This window comes from Rhizopus microsporus (assembly GCF_002708625.1).
Source record: "Rhizopus microsporus ATCC 52813 unplaced genomic scaffold scaffold_3, whole genome shotgun sequence".
In the NCBI taxonomy this organism is placed as follows: domain Eukaryota; kingdom Fungi; phylum Mucoromycota; class Mucoromycetes; order Mucorales; family Rhizopodaceae; genus Rhizopus; species Rhizopus microsporus.
Genome location: NW_019671918.1, coordinates 1,612,389 through 1,637,493, shown reverse-complemented (window position 1 = coordinate 1,637,493; position 25,105 = coordinate 1,612,389). Strand labels below are relative to the sequence as shown.

The following is a 25,105-nucleotide window of genomic DNA, read 5'->3' as shown; positions in this document are numbered from 1 at the left end:
TATAAGGAGTTGCTATTACGTTTATATGTTTTGATTTAAAAGTACAAAGAAGGTTCAAAGTGAAGTTGCAAGAAGTTGTTCCATCTGTTGGTATAGGAGAAAGAAATGTGCTTCAGTATAAAACTATTAGTACAACAGATGAACAAGTTAAAGCATTAGAGGGGTTTTTAGTTTCTAGGGGAATTAGTGCTGTAGAAGTGAATGGTGATGAGTGGATTTATATTAAGGACTTAAAAATGGATGATATGTATGAGATGTATGAAATCCAAGAGAATGGAAGGATTGTTAAGGTAGAGTGAAGGGTGACAGTTTAAGGTATGTACTAATCAGAGTAATGGGATAAGAATAACTAAAGTTAGAAATATATATATAGCATTTTAAAAATTCTGTTTTCATATAAAATGATGCTGTTTGTAGTATTGGGTTCTGCCTCGTCTTGATATTAATAAAGAGGTTATATAGGGACTCATTGGCTTATAATTTTTCATTGTTCTGATTAATACTTCAAGTAGTTCATTTAAACAAAGGTTTCTGACCGAGTGTTTTCACCATATCGTAACATCACTGGTGGGCGTCAAAGCAGATGAAAGAGGGGGCCAGCAATCATAACAAAATATCTTTGTTGTTTCTCTAACCGCTGTGCTCACTCAGTTACTGGGCAGCTTAAAAGATGAAAAATGATTAGTATTCGAAAGAGATGTAAAAAAAAAGACGCGATAAAGAAATCGGAGCAGTCCCCTCAATTTATTTCAAACGGAGTTTGATAAGCATTAAATTTTTCTTAAAAGCAGTACAATTATTTTTTATACTTTCACTCTATCAAAACCATGCCTCGTACTGAAAGACAAGGAAGACACAATAAGAAGAGAGGAAAGAAAGGAAGCAAGAAGAATGACCAAATAGAGGCTATGGAAGACGTTCAACAGTTGAATCAACAACAAGAGGAATCTCACCAAGTTGAACAACACTTCCAAGCCGCTCATTTTGGTGAACTCGATGAAGAAATGCTTGGCTACTTTAAGAATGTTGAAGAAACATTGGATGATCCTCAGTTCGAGACGGGTGAAGGTAAAGAGATCAAGTTGAAATGTAGACATTGATCTAACTGATCTTGATAGATCTCAGACTATTTGTTGAGAATGTATATAATGAAGTTGACGGCAACGAGTTCCGTCTTGCTACCAATTACTCTTGCTCGCTTATTTTAGAAAAACTACTTAAAGTGTCTGATGCTAAACAACTTCGAGTGTTTATGAGCAAGATTCGAGGCAACACGGTTGAATTATTTGCACATCGATTTGCTTCCCATGTCTGTCAGACATTGCTGACACTGGCAGCTGACGTTGTAGAACAGGAAATGGAACAAGGAGGAGTAGCAGAAAAGGATCAGCCATCGATGGAAGAGTTAGTGCTTAGCATTTGTGAGGATATTAAACCCCATGTTGGAGGATTAATATCTCAGCAGTTTGCTTCACATGATATCCGTATTTTGCTGTTTGTATTGGCTGGTAGAAGAATTGACGAGACATCAGATACCAAAGGGCAACTGAGAAGCAAAAAGTCATTACAGTACAAGAAGGAGAATAATGATACATTGACCAAGGTAAATTAAAGGAGAAGCGGGAGTAGAGCAAAGAGTTGACCCATCGTGTAGGCATCATCACATGCATCAAGCAAAAGAAAAGTGCCTGAATCATTTAAGGATATGTTCAGAGCTCTGACGACAGCATTAGCTATTAATATGTCAGAAACTGAAGTTCGTTCCTTGTCGGTCCATAAAGTGGCTAACCCTGTTCTCCAGGTAAGGTTTTTTCATATTACAGTTGATTGAGTATACTTATAACTATCACAGTTACTATTGGAAATGCAAGAAGATGATAAAGAAGGACAGAAGGCTAGAAATATATTGATCGATCGTGTTCTGTGGGGAATAGTTACTGATATTGATTCTAAAGAGGAAAACAAAGACAGAGACGCATGGTTTGAAACACTTATTCGTGATCCTGTTGGGTCACATTTGTTGGAAGTCATCTTAAAGTGCGCGCCAGACGCTATCTATAGAAAGGTCTACAAGACTTACATCAAGACAAAGCTTGAAAAATTCAGTCTTCATCCTATTGCTAATTTTGTCGTTCAACATTTGATAAGTCATGTTAGAAAATCAAAGCAGTTGGATGAAATGGTAAAGGAGCTGAGTGGATCCTTTGAAAAGCTTATAAGTAAGTTTTATATTTTATATAAACGTTTTTATCTAACATAATACACACATATAGATAAAGGAAAGTACGGTGTGATCCGAAGTTTAGTCGAATCATCAGTTAAATACGAAACATCACAACAAGAAATAGTTGAACAATTAGCCACTGCATTACATATGCCAAAGGATAGCGATAGAAAAGAATTTGCAAACTGCTGCATGCGTATGTGGACAATCAAACAATGGAACGAAAGCTCAGAAGAGGATAGACGTAACCTTTATAGGTTCCATTTACAGGGTTCACTGATTGTTCAAGGCATTGCCAAAATGGAATCCCCTGCAAACTCTATTTTGGTAAACAGCTTTTTATCACAACGACCTGATGTTGTCTATCAATGGTGCTTTTCTCCTTCTGGATCAAGAGCAGTTGAAGCCATCTTGTCATCAAGTCATGTTGAAGCCAAGATGAAAAAGAAGATCATTCGTGATTTATTAGGCAAATATACTATTTTGGCCAAGGATAAATTTGGTAGCCATATTATAGAAAAATGTTGGTTAGCAGCAGACATCGATATGAAAGAAAAAATTGCTGGTGAATTAGTCAAGCATGAACATGATTTAAGTAGCCACTATATTGGTAAAGGTATCCTTTGGACATGTAGAATAGATCAATTCAAGAGAAAGAGAAATGATTGGATAGAAAGAGAAAAGGGTGCTGAAAGAAAACGTGAGATGTTTAAGGATATTCTCGGCGAAGATGTTAGCATGCCTCTCTTAAAGAAACACAAAAAGAACTAGAATATGTATATTTTTCGTTATATTTGCATGATTAAACTACAACAATACATTTATATAAACTCCCCAACTATTTTTTTTCAGGGCAATAAGACATACATATATACACACACATAATACTGCTATTTCTACTCAAGTATAAAGTGGAGATACTTCCAAGTCTTCAGTTTCCATTTTGACTAGATGCTTTCCAGGAATCATGACTAAACCAACCAATCTTTCCTCAGCTAATATAAAATAGATTAGAATACAAGTATTTCAGAATCTTTTTATATAACCTCCTCTGTATTCTTTTGTATTGGCCAAGATAACATTCTTTTGTTTATCAACGCACATAAACGTGCCAATGAATATACGACCATCTGTAATGGTAATGCGTGCTTGAAAATTCAAATATGAAGCTAATTGTTGAATGCGTGGAGAATCTACTGCTGTTGCCATGACTAAAAAGAGAAAAAATAAAAAATAAAAAAAATGTATATTTATTCAAGTACCGCATAAAGCAAAATCAAAAGCTCGTTCAAATGCAAAGCATAAACTCAAATGGGTAGAAAAGGGTAAAAAAGAGGAACTTCCACACCCTTACATTCCATCTATGCTTACAGATGTCCTCCCCCCCCTTTTTTTTGATGCTTTCTCCCAGGCACTTCCCTTTACTCCCCCTTTGTTTTCTCTTTTTCTTTTACTCCTATTGTGTTCTCCTTTCTTTTTTATATCTTGTTTTTATCACCTCTTTTTCTCTTTTTCTTTTTACTATATAATATAATGTCTACCGTTTCCTTAGTTCCCGAACAAGCAACTGTATGTAAAGGGCTATCTCATGTTGATTTATTATTAATCATCTATTCTAGACATCACAGGTCACTGCCTTGGAAGGTTATGTCGGCTTTGATACAATCACTCAGCAAATTGAGAAAAAATTGTTGAAACGAGGATTTCATTTTAATGTGATGGTTGTTGGTAAGTTATGCATCTGTACACAGCAGTGCTTTTTCACTCATTGATATTCTAATAGGACAATCTGGTCTTGGTAAATCTACCTTGGTCAATACTATCTTTGCATCCCACTTGATCGAAAGTAAAGGTCGTCTCTCTGCTGAGGAACCACCTAGACAGACAACTGAGATCCAGACCGTTTCTCACTGTAAGTAGATTGTTTCTTATTGCTCAATTTGCTTATGCATGGTTATAGCAATTGAAGAAAATGGTGTCCGTCTTAGATTGAATATTGTTGATACCCCTGGATATGGAGATCAAGTCAACAACGAGAATTGGTAAATTGGGAGTTATTTCTTAATTAGGCTTACTCATACCTTTTTTGTAGCTGGGAACCTATCATCAAATACATCAAAGACCAACATTCTGCTTATTTACGTAAAGAATTAACTGCCACGCGTGATCGTTACATTCAGGATACTCGTGTTCACTGCTGTTTGTTCTTTATTACCCCTACTGGTCATGCGTAAGTGCGTCCAATTTGAATGAGCATGTAACTCATTGTATGTTTAGACTGAAGCCTATTGATGTTGTTGTGCTAAAGAAGCTTTCTGAAGTTGTTAATGTTGTCCCTGTGATTGCCAAGTCGGACTCTCTTACTATTGAGGAACGTGCTGCCTTTAAGCAAAGAATCAAGGCAGAATTAATCTTTCATAACATTAAGCTATATCCTTATGAAAGTGACGAGGATGACGAACAAGAACAAGCATTGAATGAAAGCATTCGAGTATGTCCCCTTTTTATTTCAAAAGACCAATATATTAATTATACTTTCAAAACAGGACCTGCTTCCATTTGCCATTGTTGGCTCTGAGCGTAATGTCGTCATAGATGGCAGACCTGTAAGAGGCAGAAAGAACAGATATGGTGTCATTAATGGTAAGAGAGAAAGAGGATGTGGCTGACAGAATGACTAACAGGGCTTAATAGTTGAAAACGAAGAGCACTGTGAATTCATTTATTTGCGCAACTTTTTAACTCGTACTCATCTTCAGGACCTTATCGAAACTACAGCTCAAATACACTATGAAGCCTTTAGAGCCAAGCAATTGATGGCCATCAAGGAATCCACTGGAGGTCAACCTTCGCTTGGTGCTAATGCTCCTATTCATCTTCCCAACAGTCCTCAAGCTAGTGCAAGTCCCAATGCATCGTTGGGTAGTAATGTTATTACAAGCCCTCAGATAACGATGGGAAGCCCTGCTCAGTCTCAAAGGTAAAGTGGTCATTTTTCGAAAATAAGAGTATACTAAACCAGCTTTATAGGTCTGTTCCTGCATTCAGCTAATCTTTTTCTTCTTCTTTACACAAAGCATTAATAATAAACGCCTAGGTCTATTTCAATATTAAAGTGGGGTTTGACAGTGTCTGTGAATATGTAGTTTATCGTGACACACTATCTATTTCCTACCTTTTTTTAATAAGTGACACACGCGTCTATTAGAGATGAGCGACATGAGGAATGTAAACAATTGGCACTGGTAATGACAAGAGTATATACAGCAGCAAAGCTTTTTTTCATGTAGAGTTGATTGACACAAAATGGGGTGTTTGCTCATGACATTTAGGGTCAGTAAGGATTGTCGTCCTTGGGCAAAGAAATACTTGACAGAACAGTTGGTCGATCTTTCAACAAAGAAAGACAATGTGAATGCGAAAATCACAAGTTTAGACGAATGCAACGGTGACGTCGACCTCAATCAAAGAAAAGGAAAACTGTTTGCCATTTATGATTTAGTTTTGAAATTTAGCTGGGAAGGTAACTTTGGGAGGAAGTTATATTTGTGTGGCTAATGGATATTGTTTAGCCAGTCAACACGATAAGCGAGCATTTGGAACGATTTCTGTACCTGAATTTGCATATGATACAGAGGAATATGTGGTACGATATCAGTTCATTTAGTGTATATCCCATCAACTCAATAACGGATAGTTTAAATGTACAGTCAATCAATCATCCGAATTTGATTTGAAAGCAAAGCAAGTTGTTCAATCATTGTTAATACCTTTAATGAAAGAGAGGCTTGCAAAATTTGCTAGCGAGCTAATTGACAGTAAGTCAAAAGAATAGTTGCAGTATAGAAAAAAATATCAAGTAGAAACAATATAGGCTATAGCGCAGACCTCTATGTAAACAGTAGCAACAAAAAAGAGCCTGCTCAAAACAAGTCCAGTGTATCCTTGCAGCCTATTAGATCATGTGAGGATAAAGATACGGTTGTCAAGACGACTGTTGTCAATCATTCTTTTGAATTCAAGGGAGGTGATGCAAAACAGATCTATGAAGCACTCTTGGATCCAAAACGTGCCGTTATCTGGACAAGGACGAGCAAGTCATTAAAACTATCAAAGCAGGCCGGATCTACATTTGAATTATTTGATGGTAATGTACAAGGTGTACTACTTGACTTGATGCCAAACAAGCAAATTCGACAAACATGGAGATTAAAATCATGGCCAAAAGGTAGAAAAAAAAAAAGCAGGTTTCACTTGTACACACAGTGTTAACTGTTATGTTCTAGGGCATTTCTCTACTGTAACCATCAACTTGTTAAACTCCCAGGAAGGTGTCACGATACATGTCAACCAAACCGGTGTTCCCGCGAGTGAGGAAGGGTCTATTGAAAGGAACTGGATGGGGTATTATTGGCAATCTATTCAAGCCCATTATCCACAGCTAAGCTCAATGCCTATTGAAAGAGAGCATAGCTTTGTCAGATATCAATATTATACATTGATAGTTTGTTTTATCATCTTGGCCTTATCCATTGTTATTTCCTTTTCGACAACAATAAAACTTTAATGTGTAACTTGATCCTTTGTCTCATCATACCATATTTTATGCATATTCAGACAAGGTACAACGTTTACGCGTATATTATATTCTTTTTTAGTGTCTGGGATTAAAAGGGTCGAGCTAGATCTTTTTTGACAATCTTGCTGCGAGAAAAAAAACGGCTCTTCATTATACACACTAAGCAACTCATGTTCTAGAACAATATAAACTGATAAAATAGAGGTTGCTCTACCCTCAATCTTCCCAAAGAAGCGTTTCTTTATAGAGTAAATAAATATTATTTATATCTGTTGACAAACTCTATAGAGTCACTTCCAAGATGATGGAACTTCTTGAGCAAAAAGGAAAATAAAATTAAAGTTTCCGTCATATATTTATGGGAAAATTAAGCAATGTTTCTCATTCATTTCTCTCTTTTCTTTTTTCTTTTTCTTTTTTTTTCTTTTAAAAATGAGACGCGATATATTAAATGATGAATTAGACCAGCTAACACACAGTTATGATTATGGTATTGTTCCAGGATCAGCAACAGTATTTGTCAAAGATGAATTAAACAATCTTGCTAGAATGGATTTGACGCTATTAGAAAACATTATAGTCGTAATCGAGATATCCGAACAAGGATACAAAGTAAAAAGCAACTTTTCTATGCATGTCTATCAAAAAGATTAAACAATACTCATAGATACTGTCATGCTCTCCATTATTAACCACGATCGATGCATCATCTTTACGATTAGTACAAAAGAATATGCAAATACCATTTGAAACTATGGACAATCTTTTGATGACAATATCACCTTTATTCAGACAAAGATTTCAAAAGATACTTGATGAAAGTTTAAATCATGTTCACAACAGTAACAAAATACCATCATTTCACAAGGACCTGAATGAATGGATCCATTAAAGGAAACTCCAAAGTGTACCAATGAATGCCATACAGGATGCAATAAAAATAAGCGTATAGTCCAATATCTTTTGTTTTCTAGTCATTGTCGTTCCAAACAGTCGTACGTGGCATACGAGGGGGAAAATGCCAGAGATCATGAATGAGAAAAAGGCTCCCAGGAGCGACATAATCTTGTCGAACCCAGGAATAACATAAGCCAACACCACGATAAACGCACTCACCGTGATCTTTCCAATGAACATAATCATGGGTTCACGCCAACGTCCCTTGATGCACCACTCTTCGAGATGAGTTCCTTTCAATAGCCATAGTTGCCAACTGATATTTACAGGATTCACCGTCAGACCATATTTGGCTATAGGGTTCATGGCAATTAGCCAAACAGCAAGACGATTGAGCGTTTGATTGTACTCTGGTATGGACACAATATTTTGCGTAATCTATAAACATGTTTAACATGCTTACTGGTATCAGAATATGCTCCTTACTTCTTGCATCGTCTGTGAACCAAACATTAAATAACCGCAAGCTGCTACTCCGAAATAAACAATGGTGGTTGCAACATAAGTCCAGTTGACCATCGTACGATACTGTTTAGGGTTTTCCATATCTCGATAGACTGTGGGAAATACAGCGTGGCCTGCAAATCCAGCCATGATTAGTCCAAAGCTGAGAGGAACTGTCATGTAATTTGAAGGAAATATTTCGGTATCCTATAAAGAAGAGGCGCTATGAGAATATGCTTCTTTTTGTTTCATGATTTTTTTTTTAGTTACAGCTGGTTCAATAAGACTACCAGGTGCTGTTTCCTTGTTCACTCCATCATAAACAATTACACAGATAATACTAAATGCACTGATGATTCCTAATAAGCTTGTATAAGAGAGATGTCGGATAGGCAAGAATAACATGGGGGTCAATATAAAGAAGGAGATCAATCGAGTCGTCTTGAGATCAAATCCAGGAAAGAGTGAATCAATACCGTCTCCTAGTAGCACAACCAAGGCAACACTACACAATGAGTAAATACACTTTTTGCTTGGGGTGATATCATATATGAATATAGACACATTACCTGCTTGTTATAAGTTCTGTAATAAATAATGCAGTTACCCAAAGACGTCCTCTCAGTCCAAAAGCAAGTGCTCCCATATCACCATATGTTCTTGACTCAGGATCAATATCTAGGCATTCCTGAAGCAGTTTGGCTGTATAGTTGGTTAATCCACAACAAAAGACAAAGACAGTTAATCCTACAGCCCATCCAGCACACTATGTATGTAACTATGTCAGTGTGTTTCGATCATGGCAGCATTTTTTTCTCTTTGCGTACTTTGAAACCAAGGGGTAGCGCCAGAATACCGATTCCGATCAAGATATTGATCGAGTTAAATATGGACTGAGTAAATGATGACTTTTTGGTGACTGTAGGTGGTTCATATCTGTAATCATCTGCTACTGTTCCTACACTTCGAGTCGATAGTACCTTATCTAAATGGGAAAACAGTAACGAAGCATGCTCTCCGTGGCTTGTACTTGCTCCTGGTCCTGATTCAACCCGAGACAGTCGACTTGAAACAGTGGAAGGGATCCGTGAAACTGATGTATAGTAATCAGAATATTTGTCCTCCTCATCATCCAACTTTATAAAATATCAACAACCCCGTTTCTTAAACTCATCTACACTTACTATAGAACCATTAGGCACAGTCAAGTTCTCTGCCATAAACATCATCGAAGTACGTGAATAGGAACCAACAAAGGACCCGAGACGCTCAGAGAATGTACTTGTCGTTCTTTCAATAGGAATATGCTCGTCAAAGTGATCAGTCGCTCCATAATGATGATCAGGTGAAAGTTGAGAAGGGTGAATATTACGTATACGAGGGACGTTGTCCCCATTATTATTATTGGGTATATCCATAAAAGAAAAGGGGGGAAAATAGAAAGAGAAAGAAAGAGAGAAAGAGAGAAGAAACTTTTATTCGCTGCTTGAATTTCTTTGCTTTCTTTCTCACCTTTTATGTTTTTCTGTCTCCTCCTCTCCTTTTTTTTTTTTTGGTTCCTTATTAATGTGTCAAAATATTATGATACAAAGGTTCTTTTTCTTGTAATTTTAGGCAAATGAATAAAAACTAGTTTCCATATTTATTGATTTTGTTATTCTTGAAAATAATGTTGGTCATGACGACATAAATAATATCCAAGTTTGGAAGCGCACGCCCTTTTAAAGAGCTTTTGCTTCATTCTGATTTGACACGTACAAATCCTTTTCTTTTATAAAAAAAATCATTGACCAGAAATAGCCAATCAAAATGCTTGCTTACACAAATAAGTGTCCCCTTTTGTAGAACCACTCTTTAGAACAATAATATACTTATTCATTTTTACTAAAGACATGACGATCTTCTCACGTGACCAATTAGCCGGAATAGTTTGCTTATCATTTTCTCTTTTTTTTTTTTCCCTTTTCTTTCTTTTATTTTTTTTTATTTTTGGGCTATTTTTCTTGCCAAAAAGTGTTTTTATCTATTTACGTGTACACGCGTGTGAATTAAAAGTATGACTGAAGTGATCGAAGGGGATGTGGACTCTATTATATCACGCCTATTGGAAGGTAAGCCCTTTATTCTTTTATATATAAAAACTGATAAATTGCAAGTAAGAGGAAGTCGTCCTGGTAAACAAGTTCAACTGGGAGAAAATGAAATTCGATACCTCTGTCAAAAATCACGCGAAATATTCATGAACCAGCCTATTCTATTAGACCTAGAAGCACCTATCAAGGTCTGTGGTGATATCCACGGTCAATACTACGATCTATTAAGACTATTCGAGTACGGAGGCTTCCCTCCTGACGCCAACTATTTATTTATGGGAGACTATGTAGACAGAGGCAAGCAGTCTTTGGAAACCATTTGTCTATTATTGGCCTACAAGATCAAATACCCTGAAAACTTCTTCATCTTGAGAGGCAATCATGAAAGTGCAAGTATCAATCGTATATACGGCTTCTATGACGAATGTAAACGAAGATATAATATTAAGCTATGGAAAACCTTTACGGACTGCTTTAATTGTTTGCCTATCGCTGCTGTCATTGACGAAAAGATCTTTTGTATGCACGGAGGCCTTTCACCCGATTTACAGTCAATGGAACAAATTCGCAGAGTCATGCGTCCGACAGATATTCCGGATACCGGTTTACTCTGTGATCTGTTGTGGTCAGACCCTGATAAAGAGATTGTAGGCTGGAGCGGAAATGATCGTGGGATATCCTTTACCTTTGGTGCAGACGTCGTTTCCGGATTTCTACAAAAGCATGATTTAGACCTTATTTGTCGTGCTCATCAGGTCGTGGAGGATGGATATGAGTTTTTTGCAAAAAGACAGCTCGTAACAATTTTCTCGGCACCCAATTATTGTGGCGAGTTTGATAATGCAGGTGCTATGATGAGTGTAGATGAGTCCTTGATGTGCTCTTTCCAGGTAATAATAGTTGGTCCATATTTGTGGGGCGATTGTTTACACAGTTTCTCTAGATTTTAAAGCCAGCGGAAAAGAAGGCGAAAGCAGGCTCAAACAATAAGCAGAAGAATACAAAAGGAAGAGTGATGTAATGGATTCTAATGGAGTTTATGTTTTCTTTGTAAGAGTGAATGTATGTGTGTGCACATGTACAAATAAAACTACTACTACACTAAGTGATACCACATCAGAATGAACATTGCAATATTTGAATATAATAAATCTACTCATGAAGTAGCATCTTATATAAACACAAACTCGACACTAATTGTACATACAATTATCTCTGAATGAAAAGAAAAAAAAAGGTAGTCTCTTTTTTCCAACATGTGTCTCATATTTGAATCAATCATAATAAATCTCTCTTCTACAATTGTATTTTACATCCTCGTTTAAACCTTTTGAGCCATCAATCTTTTTTTAATGTAAAAATAATATTAAATTCCATTTCTATCTTCCTTTACAAATCTTCACGAACTCTGAATCCAGGACCATAAGGTTCTGAATTCAAGGTAGTGTAAACACCGGGAGCGTATTCACAAGTATGACGTCCACTTTGAGGTCCAGGTGTAACTGGTTTATCAGCCTTTAAGCTTTCCAAAAGTTTGGTAGTAGTCTCAGGTGTCAAATCCTCCTATTATATAGAATTGCCTAGTTTAATAATTTACATTCTATCATGATCATCCCATCCACACTTACATAATAATCATCATTAACAGCCATCACAGGTGCGTTGACACAAGCACCAGCACATTCAACTTCAACCAAAGTAAACTTGCCATCTTTGGTTGTTTCGCCAACCTTGATACCCAGGTTTTCCTTGATAGTTTCCAAGATCTTTGTAGAGCCACAACCACCCAACTGACAGGGAGTTGTTGTACAGAGTTGCAAAAAGTATTTACCCACAGGCTGACGGTTATACATGGTATAGAAAGTGGCAACTTCATATACACGCATGGGAGGTACTTCCAATAGACGAGCAACTTCATTCATAACAGAGATGGAAGTGAAGCCGTTTTGTCTTTGACCAAGATCTAAAAGAGGCATGATGGCAGCCTTTTTGTATTGTTCAGGATATTTCTTCAAGATTTCAGAAATGCGTTTTTTGTTATCCTCGTTGAATTCAAAAGGAATGCTGGCATTGTTTTCGGGTGTGTCGCGGTGCTGTTGTTAATGATTAATATTAATCTATAAATTACAACAGGATAATTTACCAAAAAGATCGCGTCCGAAAGTGAAGCAGGAGATGAGTGCAAAGTACGTCTAGTCAAGTTGTTTCTGACTAATGGTTTAGCAGCTTGTCGAATAAAAGAACGCAACATGTGAAAAGGTGAAAGAGCTGAGGAAAAGAGAAAGTGAGAAAGAGAGAAAGAGAAGGGGGGATGAGTTGTGTTGAGTTAATGTACAAGAAAAAAGCAAGACACAAATTTAGCGCAACGGCCCCTTCTGTTCAAAACTTTTTTTCCCTTCCCAATCACAATTTGAATCCCGACAGGTCTTCTTGTGACGTCAAATTTATTAGCTGTGTGATGGTAAACGAAGCTGAAAATAACATACAGAGTGATAACAGATCAATAGGTTCTATAGACATTAAAGAATGCTTCAGGTAATATTATCAGTAAAATCCATCATAATGCAGATATTGAGAGCATATTTAATGATATACTATAAATCTGGAATAAAGTGTTCAAAGGAAAAGTATCCCAATGCTATTAATCAGTCAAAGATATGAAAAAAGAAAAGCAAGCCTGTTCATTTCGAACCTTCCACTGATGCTACGGCTACAATCGAATTGCCATCAGGCCTTAATCTTTTAAGCAGCGACTAAGGCCGCACAGTTTGCTGCTTCCCTCCTCTGGATCCATTATCCCACCCAGACCTACTAGAGGTACCATCAATACACAGGAGGTAAACGTACAATAACAAGCATAATTTTTTCGTGTTGATAATATTATAAAATTTAATTGTGCTCACTCTGAAGCTTATGCAGCGTCTTTGTATGCCAATTGAAGCCATTTTAAGTAATTCTACATGCTTATCCTTTCAGCATACTACACTTCAATCAAGATTACAGAAAGGCATCTTTTAGCTTCGTATTCCTTTAGACTTGAAACCCATAATTAATTTTTTTTAAAGAACTGATCTTGTAAACAAGGCCTTGCTTTCTATTCTCATCACTATATTTGCATTACAGTGGGCTTTTATTGAACCAATGACAAAACATTGTACTGCGTGACTTTTTATTTTCCATTGTATTGAAGAGTAGAAGGTGCCACACCAAAATCAGTAGGAACTGACAGACCAAGTTCGATACAGATGGCTTTAATAGAAGCATAATGATGAATCTATGGAGAAAAAGACATTAAATAAATAGAGCCATGTAAATTTATTATTATTATTACTTACAGCATGAATACAGCAATAGAATAACTCTCTTCCAAAACTAGATTGAAATTGACATGGTTCATGATCTGAAGCATTGATGGTAGCCGTGAGAGAGACAGGAGTATCGAGTGATGTATAGTCATTTGATTTGATCGTCTCTTGTATTTCTCTTATTTTCTTTTTTGCCATGGATCGTTCATTTTCAGCAGGAGTCTATATTAAAGTGATGAGTACATATATATATATATATATAAACACATGTATAATCCTTACATCTCTCTGTCTTATGTCATAGTTTATTGTGTTGGACGATAACTGTTGATAAAGTAATTGGAAATGATCACAAAGATGCCTCTAGCAGCACTGAGTTTTGTCTTGTCATTTATTTGTCTTGTTTATTATTACCTTAGGTGTTTACCTATTGTACTCGCTGGCATCACTTTGGATTCATATGTGAACTGATCATCATTTAAACAATCAAGTAATCGAATCGATTGATCAAGCAAATCAATGGCTGTCTTTGATAGTTTAATCGTCATTTTATTTTTAAAAATAAAAAGAAAAGAGAGAAAAAAAAGAATGGCAATTTGTTATATTTTATATACTTGCCTCAATTGCATAATATTGCGTAAAAAATAAAAATTACTCACGCATAGTCCCAAAGGTGATATCATCTGAAAGAAAGAGAAAAGGGGTAACAAGCTAGTATGAATTGGAATTCATCTTTCTATTGGTTATTTTTTATTTCTCTTCTTTCTTTTTCGAAAAATAAAAAAATGAAGCTATCTGTGTCAAGGTTGACATTCCTATGGTTAACCTTGTTATCCATTGTTACAGCCATGAAGTTTGACGACTTCAAGACGTGTTCACAGTCTGGCTTTTGTCGACGCAATAGAGCTTATGCAGACCAAGTGACCACATCACCATATCAATTAGTACCAAATTCAATCCAGGCAAATAATGACCATGTCTATGCAGAAATAATCAACAAGGAAACTCGTGTGGTGTTGACGATGGATGTGTACGTGTTGCAAGATAATACAGCACGTGTTCGAATTAATGAAAAGAATCCCATTAAACCACGTTATGATGACCATATAAAATACACTCTTTACTCTGAACCTCAACTTGCAGGTCAGACCACAGTAGATAGTCAAGAAGAGGTCATCATCAAAAACAAGGAACGCACCATTGTCATACATCCTGATCCTATGCGTATCGAATTCTTGGTCAATGACCAACCTGTCATCACTCTCAACGAACGTGGATTCTTCAACTTTGAGCACTTACGACTCAAAGATGGTGAGAGCGGACAGGATGATCTTTGGGAAGAGACGTTCAAGACGTGGACAGACCCAAAGCCAAATGGCCCCGAATCGATTGCAATGGATATCACTTTTCATGGATTTGGTCATGTTTATGGTATTCCCGTAAGTAGTGCTTTTGAATGATAAAAAGAATAGGCGTAATCATCCCCTTTGTCAGGAACACGCATCAAGCCTTTCGCTCAAGGAGACCAGAGGTGGAGAAAACGCATATGAGGAACCTTACAGGTTGTACAATACCGACGTATTCGAGTACGCTCTCGATAGCCCTACCGCTCTGTACGGATCCGTTCCTTTCATGATTGCACACAAACATAAGATGTCAGCAGGTATCTTTTGGATGAACCCTTCAGAGACATGGATTGACATTGTCAAGGCTAAAGAAGGCGCACATGAGGTAAGCAGTTGGGAACAGTTATGCAGGAGCATGTTTCTGATGCTGTACCTATAGAATCTGGCACAAAAGGTGATGGGTTCACCTGTGACAAGCACCAAGACACACTGGATATCCGAAGCCGGTGTTTTGGACGTCTTTATCTTTCTTGGTCCTTCAACCAAGGATGTCCTTCGTCAATACACCCAACTGACAGGCCCACCTGCTCTACCCCAAATGTTTGCAATTGCCTACCATCAATGCCGATGGAACTATATTAACCAACGCGATGTGCTCGACGTTGACAGACAGTTTGACGAAAACGATATGCCATACGACGTGATCTGGCTCGATATTGAATACACCGATGAGAAAAAGTATTTCACCTGGGACTCGGCCAAATTCCCTGACCCCATCTCGATGGAGGAAACACTCGATCGCAAGGGACGTAAGCTCGTGACGATCATTGATCCTCACATCAAGCACGCAGACGGATACAACATCATCGAGGAGGCCAAGGAAAAGAACTTGCTCGTGAAAAAGCCAGATGGTTCAGACTACGACGCTTGGTGTTGGCCTGGTCAGTCCTCATGGGTTGATTTTGCTCATAATGAATCGTACCAATGGTGGAAGAGTAAATTTGCATTTGATCAGTTCAAGGGCACAAGAGAGAACGTACACATCTGGAACGACATGAATGAACCTTCTGTATTTAATGGCCCAGAAATTACGATGCAAAAGGAGATGATTCATGATGGAAAATGGGAGCATCGTGTGTTACATAATCTCTACGCTTTCTTATCCGTAAGTTTCTTTTATATTCTTTGTCATTTTGTTTTACTTATATCTTTTAGCATTCTGCTACGACAGATGGTGTAAGAGAACGCACGGCTGTTCAAAAGCGTCCGTTCGTCTTGACCCGAGGATTTTATGCAGGCGTTCAACGTGTGGGTCCTGTCTGGACTGGCGATAACATGGCTAACTGGGAATCACTTTATTACAGCAACCCCATGATCCTCTCCAACGGACTTGGTGGTGTTGTCTTTTCAGGTGCTGACGTGCCTGGGTTCTTCAATAACCCGACGCCCGAGCTGCTTGTTCGTTGGTACCAAGCTGCAGTATACCAACCTTTCTTCCGTGCTCATGCTCATATTGACACCAAGCGTCGTGAACCTTACTTGTCTGAAGAACCATATCGATCGATGACACGAGCTGCTCTCCGTGAGCGATATGCTCTTTTACCCTATTGGTACACACTCTTTTATGAAGCCTATAGCACCGGAACACCCATGATGCGACCTATGTTTATGGAATTCCCTGAAGACGAACGTTTGTTTGCTACAGAAGATCAATTTATGGTTGGCGAAGGTATTCTTGTCAAACCAGTGACTGAAGAAGGCGCGCAGTCTACCAATGTCTATTTCCCTGACAATGAGGTACATAAATTAGACTATAAGAGAAACAAGATCACTCATCATGAAATAGGTATGGTATAATACCAAGACATTCCAAGCTGTTGGTAAGTCAGGTTCTCAGACCGTATCCGCACCTCTTGATACCATTCCTGCCTACTACCGTGGCGGTCGGATCATTCCTCGTCGTGAACGTATCAGACGCAGCTCAAGATCGATGAGACAGGATCCTTATACACTTGTCATTGCTCCCTCCAAGGACCATATTGCCCGTGGCACACTTTACATGGATGACGAAGAGACGTACGATTACCAAAGAGGTATTTACGCTTTCACCACCTTTAACTACGCCAACGGAGAACTCTCATGCAAGACCGAAGGTGATACCGCATTTGCCGAATCTCATCAATCGATCCGTATCGAGCGTCTTTATATCTTAGCTTCCAAGAAGCCAAGAGGTGTCAAGGTGATCTCAGGCGACAGTACGGTCGAATTGGAGTATACGATGGATAATGACGTCTTGGCAATCAAAGATCCCAAGGTGTCAGTGACCAAATGTGGATGGCGAGTGGTTGTTTATTAATAAACGTTTTTTTATTTTTATTTTTATTATTATTATTTCTTGCTGACATGAGCTAAAGAAACAGAGTTTTGAAGGGTGTGCATTTGATGTTTCCCTGAGGATATCAGTGACTTGATATTGTCCTAATAAATAGAGTTAACAGGGTATGTAATCTATAGATCTCACATGTACAATGTTGGTCTCATGACGATGTCGTTCAAAATCGGCTCTTGCCCACTGAATGATCTCTTTGGCATTGGACTTATCCATGCCTTTGGTGCATCTGACAATCTGTCGATAAAGTGAAATGACTTGTGCTCGAAGAAGAAACTTTTGTGTTGAGAGATTAGTATATAAGGGGTTGTTATTATTAGACTTGGTCTCTCTCTCTTACGTGATCTAGTGTGAGTCCTTCTTTGAAAAAACGAGGTACAGGTGGTGCCTTTTGAAAGCGGACTACGGAGTAAAGCATAAAAGGAAAAAACAAAGAGAAAAAAAAAAGTCGAGGCATTTTTTTTATTAATGATTCCAACTTATTCCAAAAGTGCTGTCAAGAGAATAGACAGATACAAAAGATCATGGTCTCACAAATCAATACTGTTCAAAAAGTGTAACACTTGATCAAGATATTTGGGGATGTAGACAGCCCTAGACTTTTTTGTTTGGTCGAGAATAACATCAGTAGCATCTGAATATGCCGTTAAAGCATCATACATAATGAACTTGAATACCATATCATAATCCCTCTATAAAACCGATCATAATTTCGGGAGCCTAATGATCTCGTGGAAACCCTTGCGGCTCCTAGTTGATCAATAACATTTCCTTGTAAACGACGTATATATACTCTCCCTGCTTCGCATGCAAAGCTACAGTTCTCTATTGGAAAGTAAAACAGGGTGATTGTATGCCCTGTGCTTTTAAGATAACAGGCTCCTCTGCATGCTTTACAACCACGAGCCATTCTTCGCTGTCATTGCGAGGTTGAAATATCTGGTGTCACTGGGAGCTCATCAAAAATTCTCTCATAAAACTGTGTTTTCAAAATAAAACTTGAATGATATTCCCCACTAATCCAATAAATAAAAATCATAGCTACTGACAATCAAAACAAATGGGTAAAGATGTGATGATTTCCCTTTGTTTGTATTGTTCTTTTTTCTTTTTATTAAAAAAACCAAGTCTAATTTGCTTGTAACATGCTGATTAAAGATGCTTGTGATTTCATAATCTATTTCAAATAATGAACATCTGCTGATGGTCTATCCTCTATCAACCTACCTCTAACGCTTGTTTTACTTCCAAATGGCGACGAGCAGCATCAAGCCAGTCAAGAGCCAATCGCTTAGGCCAGCCAGTCAGCTGATTAATTTCTCTAGCGGCACTTTCCAAGTCCTTTTCAGTATTAAGATAATATTCTGCACGGGCCAATCTCGCTTCAACATCGTCACCAGGAACAAGGCCCTTCTTTCTGAACATGAGGCTGCTCAAGATAATAGACAAGAGATGTGATATCATGGAAGCATCTTCATCAGGTATCAGTGCTGCACGGCGAACTTCGCGTGCGACAGTTTCAAATCGTGCAGACAGCTCTGCCAATGAAGTAATACCATATTGTGCAACATGCTGCTGAATGCTGGAAGCTACAAGTTGAAGTAATTCATCACTCTGACGTTCACCCAACTTCGCAAAGGGTGTCTTTGTACTCAATTTCTTGATGGCGTCAAGTTCTACTTCGAATTGTGTACGTTGACCGGCCAAAGCAGCCTTCTTTAAGGCATCAATAGCGACAAGAAGTTGGTGTGCTTTACGACTGTCGTCTAATAGTTCGGCATCTGCTTGAGCAAGTGATTCCAATTCAGTTTGTTTGGCAGCAACAGTTTCAATTTGAGATAAACGACCACCACGTTCTGTTTCAACCTGCTGTTTAACTTGCTCTACATAGTTGGCCTGGATCTCAATCGCCTTGTTCTTCAATTCCTCTTCAAGTTCAACTAGTTTTTGTTGACGTTGAGCAGCCAATTCCTTAGCTAAGATATCTCTGTGTTCCTGATCGACCTTGGCGGTTTCATTGGCGATCTCTGCTTCAACAGTCTTTATATACTTGTCAACACGTGCTTCATCCTTTTCTTGTAGAGTCTTGACCTTCTCTGACACTTCTTGACGATGAGATTCAACATGTTGAGATACAGTGGCAAGTTCCTTTTCGAGCACTTCAATCTCTGCACGAGCCTTGTCGTCTTCTTCCTTGATTAATTTGAAAGCTTTATCTAATGATTCGATATCTCTCGAGGCAAGGTCAACTAATCTCTTGGCATATCCTTGCATACCAGCATTATTCAACACCTGTACCAGATCTTGAACTGTCTTGCCCAAATCGTTCAAGACATCTTGTTCAGATGGAGTGAATTGAGGAATAGGCTGATCCTCCGTGGTGTGAATAACATTAGCAAAGAGGGCTTCCTTTTTAAACTTTCTACGTCTGGCTGAAGGAGAAGGGCCAGTGCCAGGAACGGTAGGTGGTGCCTTTTCTCCCTTGAGTTGAGCAATAGCGTCCGAGACATATTCATACCAATCTTGGGCTGATTCCTTTGTATCTGACGCAAATCGTTTGACTGTTTCTGCATGGACGGAGGCCATATCCTTCATGTCTTTGGCTTGTCGATAGTAATGCTTCACTCTCTCATCGGCTGCCCAGTCCTCGAGCGCGTCTAAAAGTTTTTCTCCACCGGGAACATAGGTCGTGTAAGTATCGTGAAATGCTTCGTTCTTTAAGGCATAATAGGTTGCGCCAGAGTAGGCAGTGGCTGAAAGTGCAGTGAGCCATAACAGCTTCTTTCCAACGGATGAGCCCTTTGTTGTGGTTGCTGTATTGGTAATTTCTTCAGTTGTGGTTGAAGTATACAATCTCTTTGACTAAAAACAACATAAATGAGCCAAGGCTAAATTAAGTATTGAACGTCATTCTTACAGCAGTCAAGCCTACGCTTCTTTTAGGCGCAGACGATATGCATGTTGCTCGAAGTTTGGAAGCACCTCTCAACATGGCTTTTAAAATACAAAAAAGGGTGGAAGTAAGCTAAAGATTTTCTCTTTCTATTAGAGAACAGTGATTCTTTGCACCAGGGCAAATGTAATCAAACTCAGACATTGGCACTCACATTTCATCCTTCGAACGTCACTATCATATTTAAATACCGTTTGAAGTTTGTGATACAGCTGAATCCAGCTCTTTCTGATGAGAGAAAAAAAAATACCAATTTACGGACATTCTAGATCTCACAGCAGGATTCAAGTACTCCAGCCTGCTCTGCCTTCAATCAATGATGATCTTAGAAGGGATATATACCTAAGCCTCTGTAGCGTCTGATTCTTCGAGTATTGCCACGAAACAAAGAGGCAAGCGATGAAAAAATTGTTTCTAGTGACCTTTTATGACTCGCTTAGTTTTATTACTAATGTTATTTCAGATGCACCGTTTGGCAATACCTCTATTATCTCTTCTTTGACAGTCGTCCTTACTGTTTTATTAAAAATAAATTTCAGAAAGAGGACGTGAATGAAAAAAGTATTTACGCAAAGGTTAAAAATAAAATGCGTATAAAAGGAGACGACATACAAATGAGAGTAATAAGGTCCAAGGAGAGAATATAAAGAATTATATAGTTATTTCTGTAAAAAAATCATTATATATAACTTATCCCGAAGGCATCTAGATGTGTCCTAGCGATAACTAGGACGAAGAATCATCGTCTAGGCGTATTCTAGTTCTTGGTTGCTCCTGATCGTCCACTCGTCTTCGACGTCTTGTAGAAGCAACAGCAATCCGTCGAAGCCTATGAGGAACCATGCCATTAAGTCGAAGTCCACGAAGGATGTGCAGATAGTTGAGACAAACAGCAACATCCCTATTCCATAAGCGATATCTATCTAGTGCTGCCATGGTGGGTCTACAGTATAAATTGGTGCATCTACAGGCAATGTTCAATCAGTATAAAGTCATCCAAGTAGCTAATATATTATTACCTTAAAAGGCCATGGCAGACAACCGTAGAATATCGCTCTCGTTGATACGGTCGTGGGTTTGGAACACGACGGAACGTGCGAAGGCTTTCGTTGTGGCATGTTGGACAGCACCTACTGGTCTTGTACTCGTCTATAAGATAGACTTGGAACCCATGTTTCTTGAGGAGTCTTCGGAAACCAAGGCCACGGATGGGCTCATGATACCTAGCATGGGGAGCAGACCAGTTTCCCATTACAAACATGGCGCCTTCTCCAAACTTGGCGCCCAAGTTTTGAATAGGTTTTTGATTGGCACGTTGTTTGTTGAAGTACGCTGAAAGACAGGCCTTGCGAAAGAGAAGGTATCCATTATCATGATTTGTGATGGTATGTCCATAGAATCGACTGAGAACGGTAGACTGTTCAGATCTGGCTTGAAGGAAGCGGCTAAAGCCTTCTACAAATACGGTGCTGCTTGGCTGTTGAGAAAGGGTTTGCTCAGCTTATACGACACCAGGATCTTGGACTTTGAAATCTTGCAGTGTTCGACGGTATTGCTTGGTTTTCCACGCCTTGCCTTGCTGTTATTTGGTGTACCGAAATTTCACTGATTGCTCTGATATAGAGTTTTCGTGTGCAAAATACAACATATCTCTTCTTCCTGGGTCCACAGCGACGCATCAATCAGAAATCTCTTGGTGATTTCGACTAGTTAGATTGGTGATGTAGGAGGTAGCTTCATACTCCACTGTGAACCTTGCCGTATACCTTGTTTGCCTATCGAACCTCTTCTTGAAAACTGTGACACTAACGCCATCAGTTTGAATAGTGCCACAGAATCTAAGTTGTCCGCCTTCTTGCGGCTTGAGAGCTTTTGAATCAATGTTGACAACTCGGCGCCATTAGTCAAGTTTATCAACAGTATAAGGCCATTGAATTCCCAGGAGGTTTTGAGTGACAAGTTACATTCAGTTCTTACAAAATTGTAGACAGTGCTTTTAGAGACCTTGAGATCCTGAAACTTTTGAAGTAGTCGCTCCATTACTTGCTCCAAGACGGCTGAAGGATTCTCATCTATGTACTCCAAGATAACTCACCTGTGTTCTTCATGAAGTATACGCGAGTGACCGGTTTTCTTATGCTTTATAAAAATACTATCAGGATCCGTTTTGTACATTTGAGCCCATCTTTGAGCTGTGCGAACATGGATATCTGATTGCTTCGCAGCAGCTGAGGCACTCATAGCTTTCTCAAGCATCAGTTTAAAGAATCTAACTTTGTCTTGATCCGTGTAGAGTGTGTACGCTCGCTTATTCGACGCCTCATTCATGCAAACATCTACGTCATTTTCTGCATCTTCATCTGCTATAGAGCCTACATCGAAATTATTTTCCTGACCCTGATTATGCAAATATTGAGTACGTAAACTAACTGTTTCTAAAGCATATTGCTCTTCATCAAGATGTAGTCCATAGGCTCAGGTCTACCGTATTCATCAACTGCAATACCGTGCCCGTCTTCATAGAAAATTTGAAAGCTCAATGAAAAAGAGAGTAAAAAAAGAAGAAAAAGAAAGCTGACGGTGCTTTCATGCTTAATATACTCATACTTTGTACGATAAAGCTTCTACATATATGACATTTAATTTGTTAGCAAGCGAAATTAACGAATGGTTAACGTGACATTAGAATTTAACAAGCGCGAATTTTACTCTTGGCATCAGTGTCAATAATTTTTGGAAATATAGTATAACTTATGTATAAAGGTTATCGATGAGACTTTATTTCACTACAGAAAGCGACAAGTGGCGTGGCTTTAGCAAATTACTATATAGCACGGTGATTACTTCACGCAATGATAATAAGCACCTATCGTATTACTTTTCAAGCAAGAAAATATGGTATTATCACTTTATTTCATTGATATCAGTAGTTCATTTATGGTTCATGGCTGAATTTTTTCTTCTGGCTTTCTCATAGCCATGAAGCGCATTCATATAATGCTTATCAGGACCTACTATGAGCTTGTATTCTTTGTGTATCTTACATAAATCATTTGATTTAGATTTGTCAATGGCTTTTTGGTACCATTCCATTGCTTCTTCATAGTCTTGACAAACAAAAGTGCCGTCGTAGTACATGTTTCCCAAGCTTATCATGCCCCAAGCACAGCCTTCCCTAGCGGCTTTGTAGTAACAGCTCAGAGCTTTTGAATCGTTTTGCTCTACACCGCGTCCGTAAGCATACATATAGCCAGTCAGCTCTATAGCACAAGGTAGGCCCATCTTAGAAGCCCTGTTTAAATACTCTAGAGTTTTTTGATCATCCCTCTCTACACCATCGCCATAGAAATAAATCTCGGCTATTCTGTACAGAGCCATTGCACTACCCTTATTACCGGCTTGTTGGTAATATTCTATAGCCTTTTGATAGTTTTGCTCTACACCACAGTCGTAATTATACATCAGGCCAATAGCGTATACAGCATCAACAGATCCTATACTGGCGGCAGTTTCATAACGCTTCTTTGCTTCGTCGTAGTCCTGCTCCACACCGATTCCATACATATACATTTGTGCAACCTCATATGCAGCACTGGCACTTCCTTTCTCTGCAGCCATTTCGTACCACGTCCTGGCTTTTCCATACTCGCCCATTTTGAAGCAGTATTTGGCGACATCAAAAAGGTTGTCAGCAGGGTCCTTGTGATTGAGCTTTCCAGGATGCTTTATAATGTTTGGTATGCTTGCTTCTTCTACTTCTCCTAATTGCTTCTTCATATCGTGCTTAACAGCATGTATGAAACCGAGTAATCCAATTGAATCTGGACGGTCGTTAGGGTCATGTTGCCAACAGTTCTCAATAAGCTTTCTGTAACTAGGCAGCGTGTCAGGTGGAAAGAGATCGCGATAGCCTCCAAGTACGCATTCTTTGATCAACGCGGCGTCCTTTGCTTCCTTGTACGGATAGGCTTCATCGACTAATATTTCCCATAGGATGATTCCAAGACTAAATATGTCAGATTTGAAAGAAGGAGGGTCGCCTTTAAGCACTTCTGGGGCCATCCAACGAAAAGCGTCTTCAGAAGCTGGTTTGCTAGCTGCGTGATTTGATCCAACTTTAATTAAACCAGCACCTCGAAACTTTGGGGTATTATTCTCATCCAAGATAATACTTGAAGACGTCAGGCTACAGTAGACAAGATTATGGCAATGAAGATAAATCAAACCAGAAATGATGGGTTCAGCCAGCTTCAAACACTCTAAAAACTTTAGCTTTCTATGCTTGAGAAAGTCGAATAGGCTGTATCTTTCTGAATGATTAGTGATAATGAGGGCTTTATTATCGTACACCAAGGTAGTGCAGGGCTTATGGACATATTTATCAGAGTCTTCAAACATTTCCATGCCCTTGTTCCAATCATCGTCAAGGTCTTTTAAAGGAATCTCCTTTATGAAAACATCCCTTCCATCCAATTTGCCTTTCGACTCTTGGTATTGTTTAGGCCCTTTTTTAGGCTTTTGCATGATTTTAATTTATGAGCAAAAGTAAAAAGGAGGAAATAAAGGAGCTCACTTTTCCAAAACAAATAACGTTGCACATTATATGCAACCGGTTCTATTTAAAGTCAGCTAAAGTTCATCAAAATAAATAAAGGTAAGAAATAGTTCTTTCCGATAAAAGCCCAAAACATTATTTATGGAAGAATCAATGGCACTCTTTCTTGACCCAAATTTTGTTGATTCTTATTATAATCCAAATAAGTCCTTGGAGCACTGAGACGTTTTTTTTTTTTTTTTTTTTTTTTTTTTTTTTTT

The 25,105-nt window shown here is 38.4% G+C and overlaps 13 protein-coding genes across 13 annotated transcripts; 6 read left to right on the top strand and 7 right to left on the bottom strand.

The window, feature by feature from the left end:
• The first annotated feature begins 822 nt into the window (after positions 1-822).
• On the top strand, positions 823-3,123 carry RHIMIDRAFT_92610 (ARM repeat-containing protein). Its single transcript, XM_023615880.1, has 5 exons — positions 823-1,068; positions 1,119-1,603; positions 1,655-1,801; positions 1,853-2,219; positions 2,274-3,123. Exons 1-5 carry the CDS (start codon positions 828-830, stop codon positions 2,993-2,995), a joined length of 1,962 nt encoding a protein of 653 aa, XP_023469452.1. The 5' UTR covers positions 823-827; the 3' UTR covers positions 2,996-3,123.
• A 31-nt stretch (positions 3,124-3,154) lies between these two features.
• Positions 3,155-3,394, bottom strand: RHIMIDRAFT_193114 (uncharacterized protein; the record flags this gene model as incomplete). Its single annotated transcript, XM_023605988.1, has 2 exons — positions 3,155-3,219; positions 3,271-3,394. Coding segments are annotated over 2 exons (189 nt in total), but the record flags the coding sequence as incomplete, so codon positions are not given.
• Positions 3,395-3,757: 363 nt separating this feature from the next.
• On the top strand, positions 3,758-5,276 carry RHIMIDRAFT_235081 (Septin-domain-containing protein; the record flags this gene model as incomplete). Its single annotated transcript, XM_023608297.1, has 9 exons — positions 3,758-3,793; positions 3,844-3,952; positions 4,008-4,136; positions 4,185-4,266; positions 4,317-4,454; positions 4,502-4,715; positions 4,771-4,867; positions 4,919-5,204; positions 5,255-5,276. The coding sequence occupies 9 exons, from the start codon at positions 3,758-3,760 to the stop codon at positions 5,274-5,276; spliced, it is 1,113 nt and encodes a 370-aa protein (XP_023469450.1).
• Positions 5,277-5,434: 158 nt separating this feature from the next.
• Positions 5,435-6,791, top strand: RHIMIDRAFT_199206 (uncharacterized protein; the record flags this gene model as incomplete). Its single annotated transcript, XM_023606353.1, has 6 exons — positions 5,435-5,469; positions 5,557-5,763; positions 5,801-5,870; positions 5,922-6,042; positions 6,099-6,452; positions 6,511-6,791. The coding sequence occupies 6 exons, from the start codon at positions 5,435-5,437 to the stop codon at positions 6,789-6,791; spliced, it is 1,068 nt and encodes a 355-aa protein (XP_023469449.1).
• A 425-nt stretch (positions 6,792-7,216) lies between these two features.
• Positions 7,217-9,821, bottom strand: RHIMIDRAFT_224050 (uncharacterized protein). Its single transcript, XM_023607496.1, has 7 exons — positions 9,389-9,821; positions 9,032-9,340; positions 8,774-8,970; positions 8,475-8,709; positions 8,187-8,411; positions 7,471-8,138; positions 7,217-7,415 (listed from the first exon to the last, which is right to left on the bottom strand). The coding sequence occupies exons 1-6, from the start codon at positions 9,620-9,622 to the stop codon at positions 7,692-7,694; spliced, it is 1,647 nt and encodes a 548-aa protein (XP_023469447.1). The 5' UTR covers positions 9,623-9,821; the 3' UTR covers positions 7,217-7,415; positions 7,471-7,691.
• On the top strand, positions 7,236-7,695 carry RHIMIDRAFT_235079 (uncharacterized protein; the record flags this gene model as incomplete). Its single annotated transcript, XM_023608296.1, has 2 exons — positions 7,236-7,415; positions 7,471-7,695. 2 exons carry the CDS (start codon positions 7,236-7,238, stop codon positions 7,693-7,695), a joined length of 405 nt encoding a protein of 134 aa, XP_023469448.1.
• A 349-nt stretch (positions 9,822-10,170) lies between the features above and the next one.
• RHIMIDRAFT_307899 (Metallo-dependent phosphatase) lies at positions 10,171-11,514 on the top strand. Its single transcript, XM_023614545.1, has 3 exons — positions 10,171-10,315; positions 10,361-11,187; positions 11,241-11,514. Exons 1-3 carry the CDS (start codon positions 10,261-10,263, stop codon positions 11,316-11,318), a joined length of 960 nt encoding a protein of 319 aa, XP_023469446.1. The 5' UTR covers positions 10,171-10,260; the 3' UTR covers positions 11,319-11,514.
• Positions 11,515-11,557: 43 nt separating this feature from the next.
• On the bottom strand, positions 11,558-12,687 carry RHIMIDRAFT_311670 (NADH-ubiquinone oxidoreductase 24 KDA subunit precursor (Nuo-24)). The gene is made up of 3 exons (XM_023614747.1): positions 12,441-12,687; positions 11,926-12,390; positions 11,558-11,860 (listed from the first exon to the last, which is right to left on the bottom strand). Exons 1-3 carry the CDS (start codon positions 12,546-12,548, stop codon positions 11,687-11,689), a joined length of 747 nt encoding a protein of 248 aa, XP_023469445.1. The 5' UTR covers positions 12,549-12,687; the 3' UTR covers positions 11,558-11,686.
• Positions 12,688-13,227: 540 nt separating this feature from the next.
• RHIMIDRAFT_290068 (uncharacterized protein) lies at positions 13,228-14,221 on the bottom strand. The gene is made up of 4 exons (XM_023613705.1): positions 14,017-14,221; positions 13,885-13,963; positions 13,633-13,824; positions 13,228-13,571 (listed from the first exon to the last, which is right to left on the bottom strand). The coding sequence occupies exons 1-4, from the start codon at positions 14,148-14,150 to the stop codon at positions 13,467-13,469; spliced, it is 510 nt and encodes a 169-aa protein (XP_023469444.1). The 5' UTR covers positions 14,151-14,221; the 3' UTR covers positions 13,228-13,466.
• Positions 14,222-14,387: 166 nt separating this feature from the next.
• Positions 14,388-17,304, top strand: RHIMIDRAFT_248852 (neutral alpha-glucosidase AB; the record flags this gene model as incomplete). The annotated part of the gene is made up of 5 exons (XM_023610567.1): positions 14,388-15,041; positions 15,097-15,333; positions 15,388-16,113; positions 16,164-16,745; positions 16,795-17,304. The coding sequence occupies 5 exons, from the start codon at positions 14,388-14,390 to the stop codon at positions 17,302-17,304; spliced, it is 2,709 nt and encodes a 902-aa protein (XP_023469443.1).
• Positions 17,305-17,336: 32 nt separating this feature from the next.
• Positions 17,337-17,755, bottom strand: RHIMIDRAFT_235073 (uncharacterized protein; the record flags this gene model as incomplete). Its single annotated transcript, XM_023608295.1, has 3 exons — positions 17,337-17,426; positions 17,476-17,613; positions 17,678-17,755. 3 exons carry the CDS (start codon positions 17,753-17,755, stop codon positions 17,337-17,339), a joined length of 306 nt encoding a protein of 101 aa, XP_023469442.1.
• A 270-nt stretch (positions 17,756-18,025) lies between these two features.
• Positions 18,026-20,464, bottom strand: RHIMIDRAFT_290066 (uncharacterized protein). The gene is made up of 3 exons (XM_023613704.1): positions 20,255-20,464; positions 18,565-20,199; positions 18,026-18,514 (listed from the first exon to the last, which is right to left on the bottom strand). The coding sequence occupies exons 1-3, from the start codon at positions 20,327-20,329 to the stop codon at positions 18,467-18,469; spliced, it is 1,758 nt and encodes a 585-aa protein (XP_023469441.1). The 5' UTR covers positions 20,330-20,464; the 3' UTR covers positions 18,026-18,466.
• Positions 20,465-23,092: 2,628 nt separating this feature from the next.
• On the bottom strand, positions 23,093-24,847 carry RHIMIDRAFT_273401 (HCP-like protein). Its single transcript, XM_023612383.1, has one exon. The coding sequence runs from the start codon at positions 24,812-24,814 to the stop codon at positions 23,222-23,224; it is 1,593 nt and encodes a 530-aa protein (XP_023469440.1). The 5' UTR covers positions 24,815-24,847; the 3' UTR covers positions 23,093-23,221.
• Positions 24,848-25,105: the final 258 nt, after the last annotated feature.

Bases quoted from the DNA above. Each gene is read 5' to 3' on its own strand.
- RHIMIDRAFT_92610 (XM_023615880.1), top strand. From the start codon at position 828: ATGCCTCGTACTGAAAGACAAGGAAGACACAATAAGAAGAGAGGAAAG. The intron at 1,069-1,118 runs GTAAAGAGATCA...TGATCTTGATAG, and splicing joins TCAGTTCGAGACGGGTGAAG to ATCTCAGACTATTTGTTGAG. The intron at 2,220-2,273 runs GTAAGTTTTATA...ACACACATATAG, and splicing joins ATCCTTTGAAAAGCTTATAA to ATAAAGGAAAGTACGGTGTG.
- RHIMIDRAFT_224050 (XM_023607496.1), bottom strand. From the start codon at position 9,622: ATGGATATACCCAATAATAATAATGGGGACAACGTCCCTCGTATACGT. The intron at 8,971-9,031 runs GTACGCAAAGAG...TTACATACATAG, and splicing joins CGCTACCCCTTGGTTTCAAA to TGTGCTGGATGGGCTGTAGG. The intron at 8,412-8,474 runs GTAACTAAAAAA...TCTTCTTTATAG, and splicing joins GTAGTCTTATTGAACCAGCT to GATACCGAAATATTTCCTTC.
- RHIMIDRAFT_307899 (XM_023614545.1), top strand. From the start codon at position 10,261: ATGACTGAAGTGATCGAAGGGGATGTGGACTCTATTATATCACGCCTA. The intron at 10,316-10,360 runs GTAAGCCCTTTA...ATAAATTGCAAG, and splicing joins TATATCACGCCTATTGGAAG to TAAGAGGAAGTCGTCCTGGT. The intron at 11,188-11,240 runs GTAATAATAGTT...CAGTTTCTCTAG, and splicing joins CCTTGATGTGCTCTTTCCAG to ATTTTAAAGCCAGCGGAAAA.
- RHIMIDRAFT_311670 (XM_023614747.1), bottom strand. From the start codon at position 12,548: ATGTTGCGTTCTTTTATTCGACAAGCTGCTAAACCATTAGTCAGAAAC. The intron at 12,391-12,440 runs GTAAATTATCCT...CATTAACAACAG, and splicing joins TTTCGGACGCGATCTTTTTG to CACCGCGACACACCCGAAAA. The intron at 11,861-11,925 runs GTAAGTGTGGAT...TCTATATAATAG, and splicing joins CTGTTAATGATGATTATTAT to GAGGATTTGACACCTGAGAC.
- RHIMIDRAFT_290068 (XM_023613705.1), bottom strand. From the start codon at position 14,150: ATGACGATTAAACTATCAAAGACAGCCATTGATTTGCTTGATCAATCG. The intron at 13,964-14,016 runs GTAATAATAAAC...GTGCTGCTAGAG, and splicing joins ACAATAGGTAAACACCTAAG to GCATCTTTGTGATCATTTCC. The intron at 13,572-13,632 runs GTAAGTAATAAT...TTTTCTCCATAG, and splicing joins TCTATTGCTGTATTCATGCT to ATTCATCATTATGCTTCTAT.
- RHIMIDRAFT_290066 (XM_023613704.1), bottom strand. From the start codon at position 20,329: ATGTTGAGAGGTGCTTCCAAACTTCGAGCAACATGCATATCGTCTGCG. The intron at 20,200-20,254 runs GTAAGAATGACG...TGTTGTTTTTAG, and splicing joins GAAGCGTAGGCTTGACTGCT to TCAAAGAGATTGTATACTTC. The intron at 18,515-18,564 runs GTAGGTTGATAG...TATTTGAAATAG, and splicing joins AAGTAAAACAAGCGTTAGAG to ATTATGAAATCACAAGCATC.
- RHIMIDRAFT_273401 (XM_023612383.1), bottom strand. From the start codon at position 24,814: ATGCAAAAGCCTAAAAAAGGGCCTAAACAATACCAAGAGTCGAAAGGC.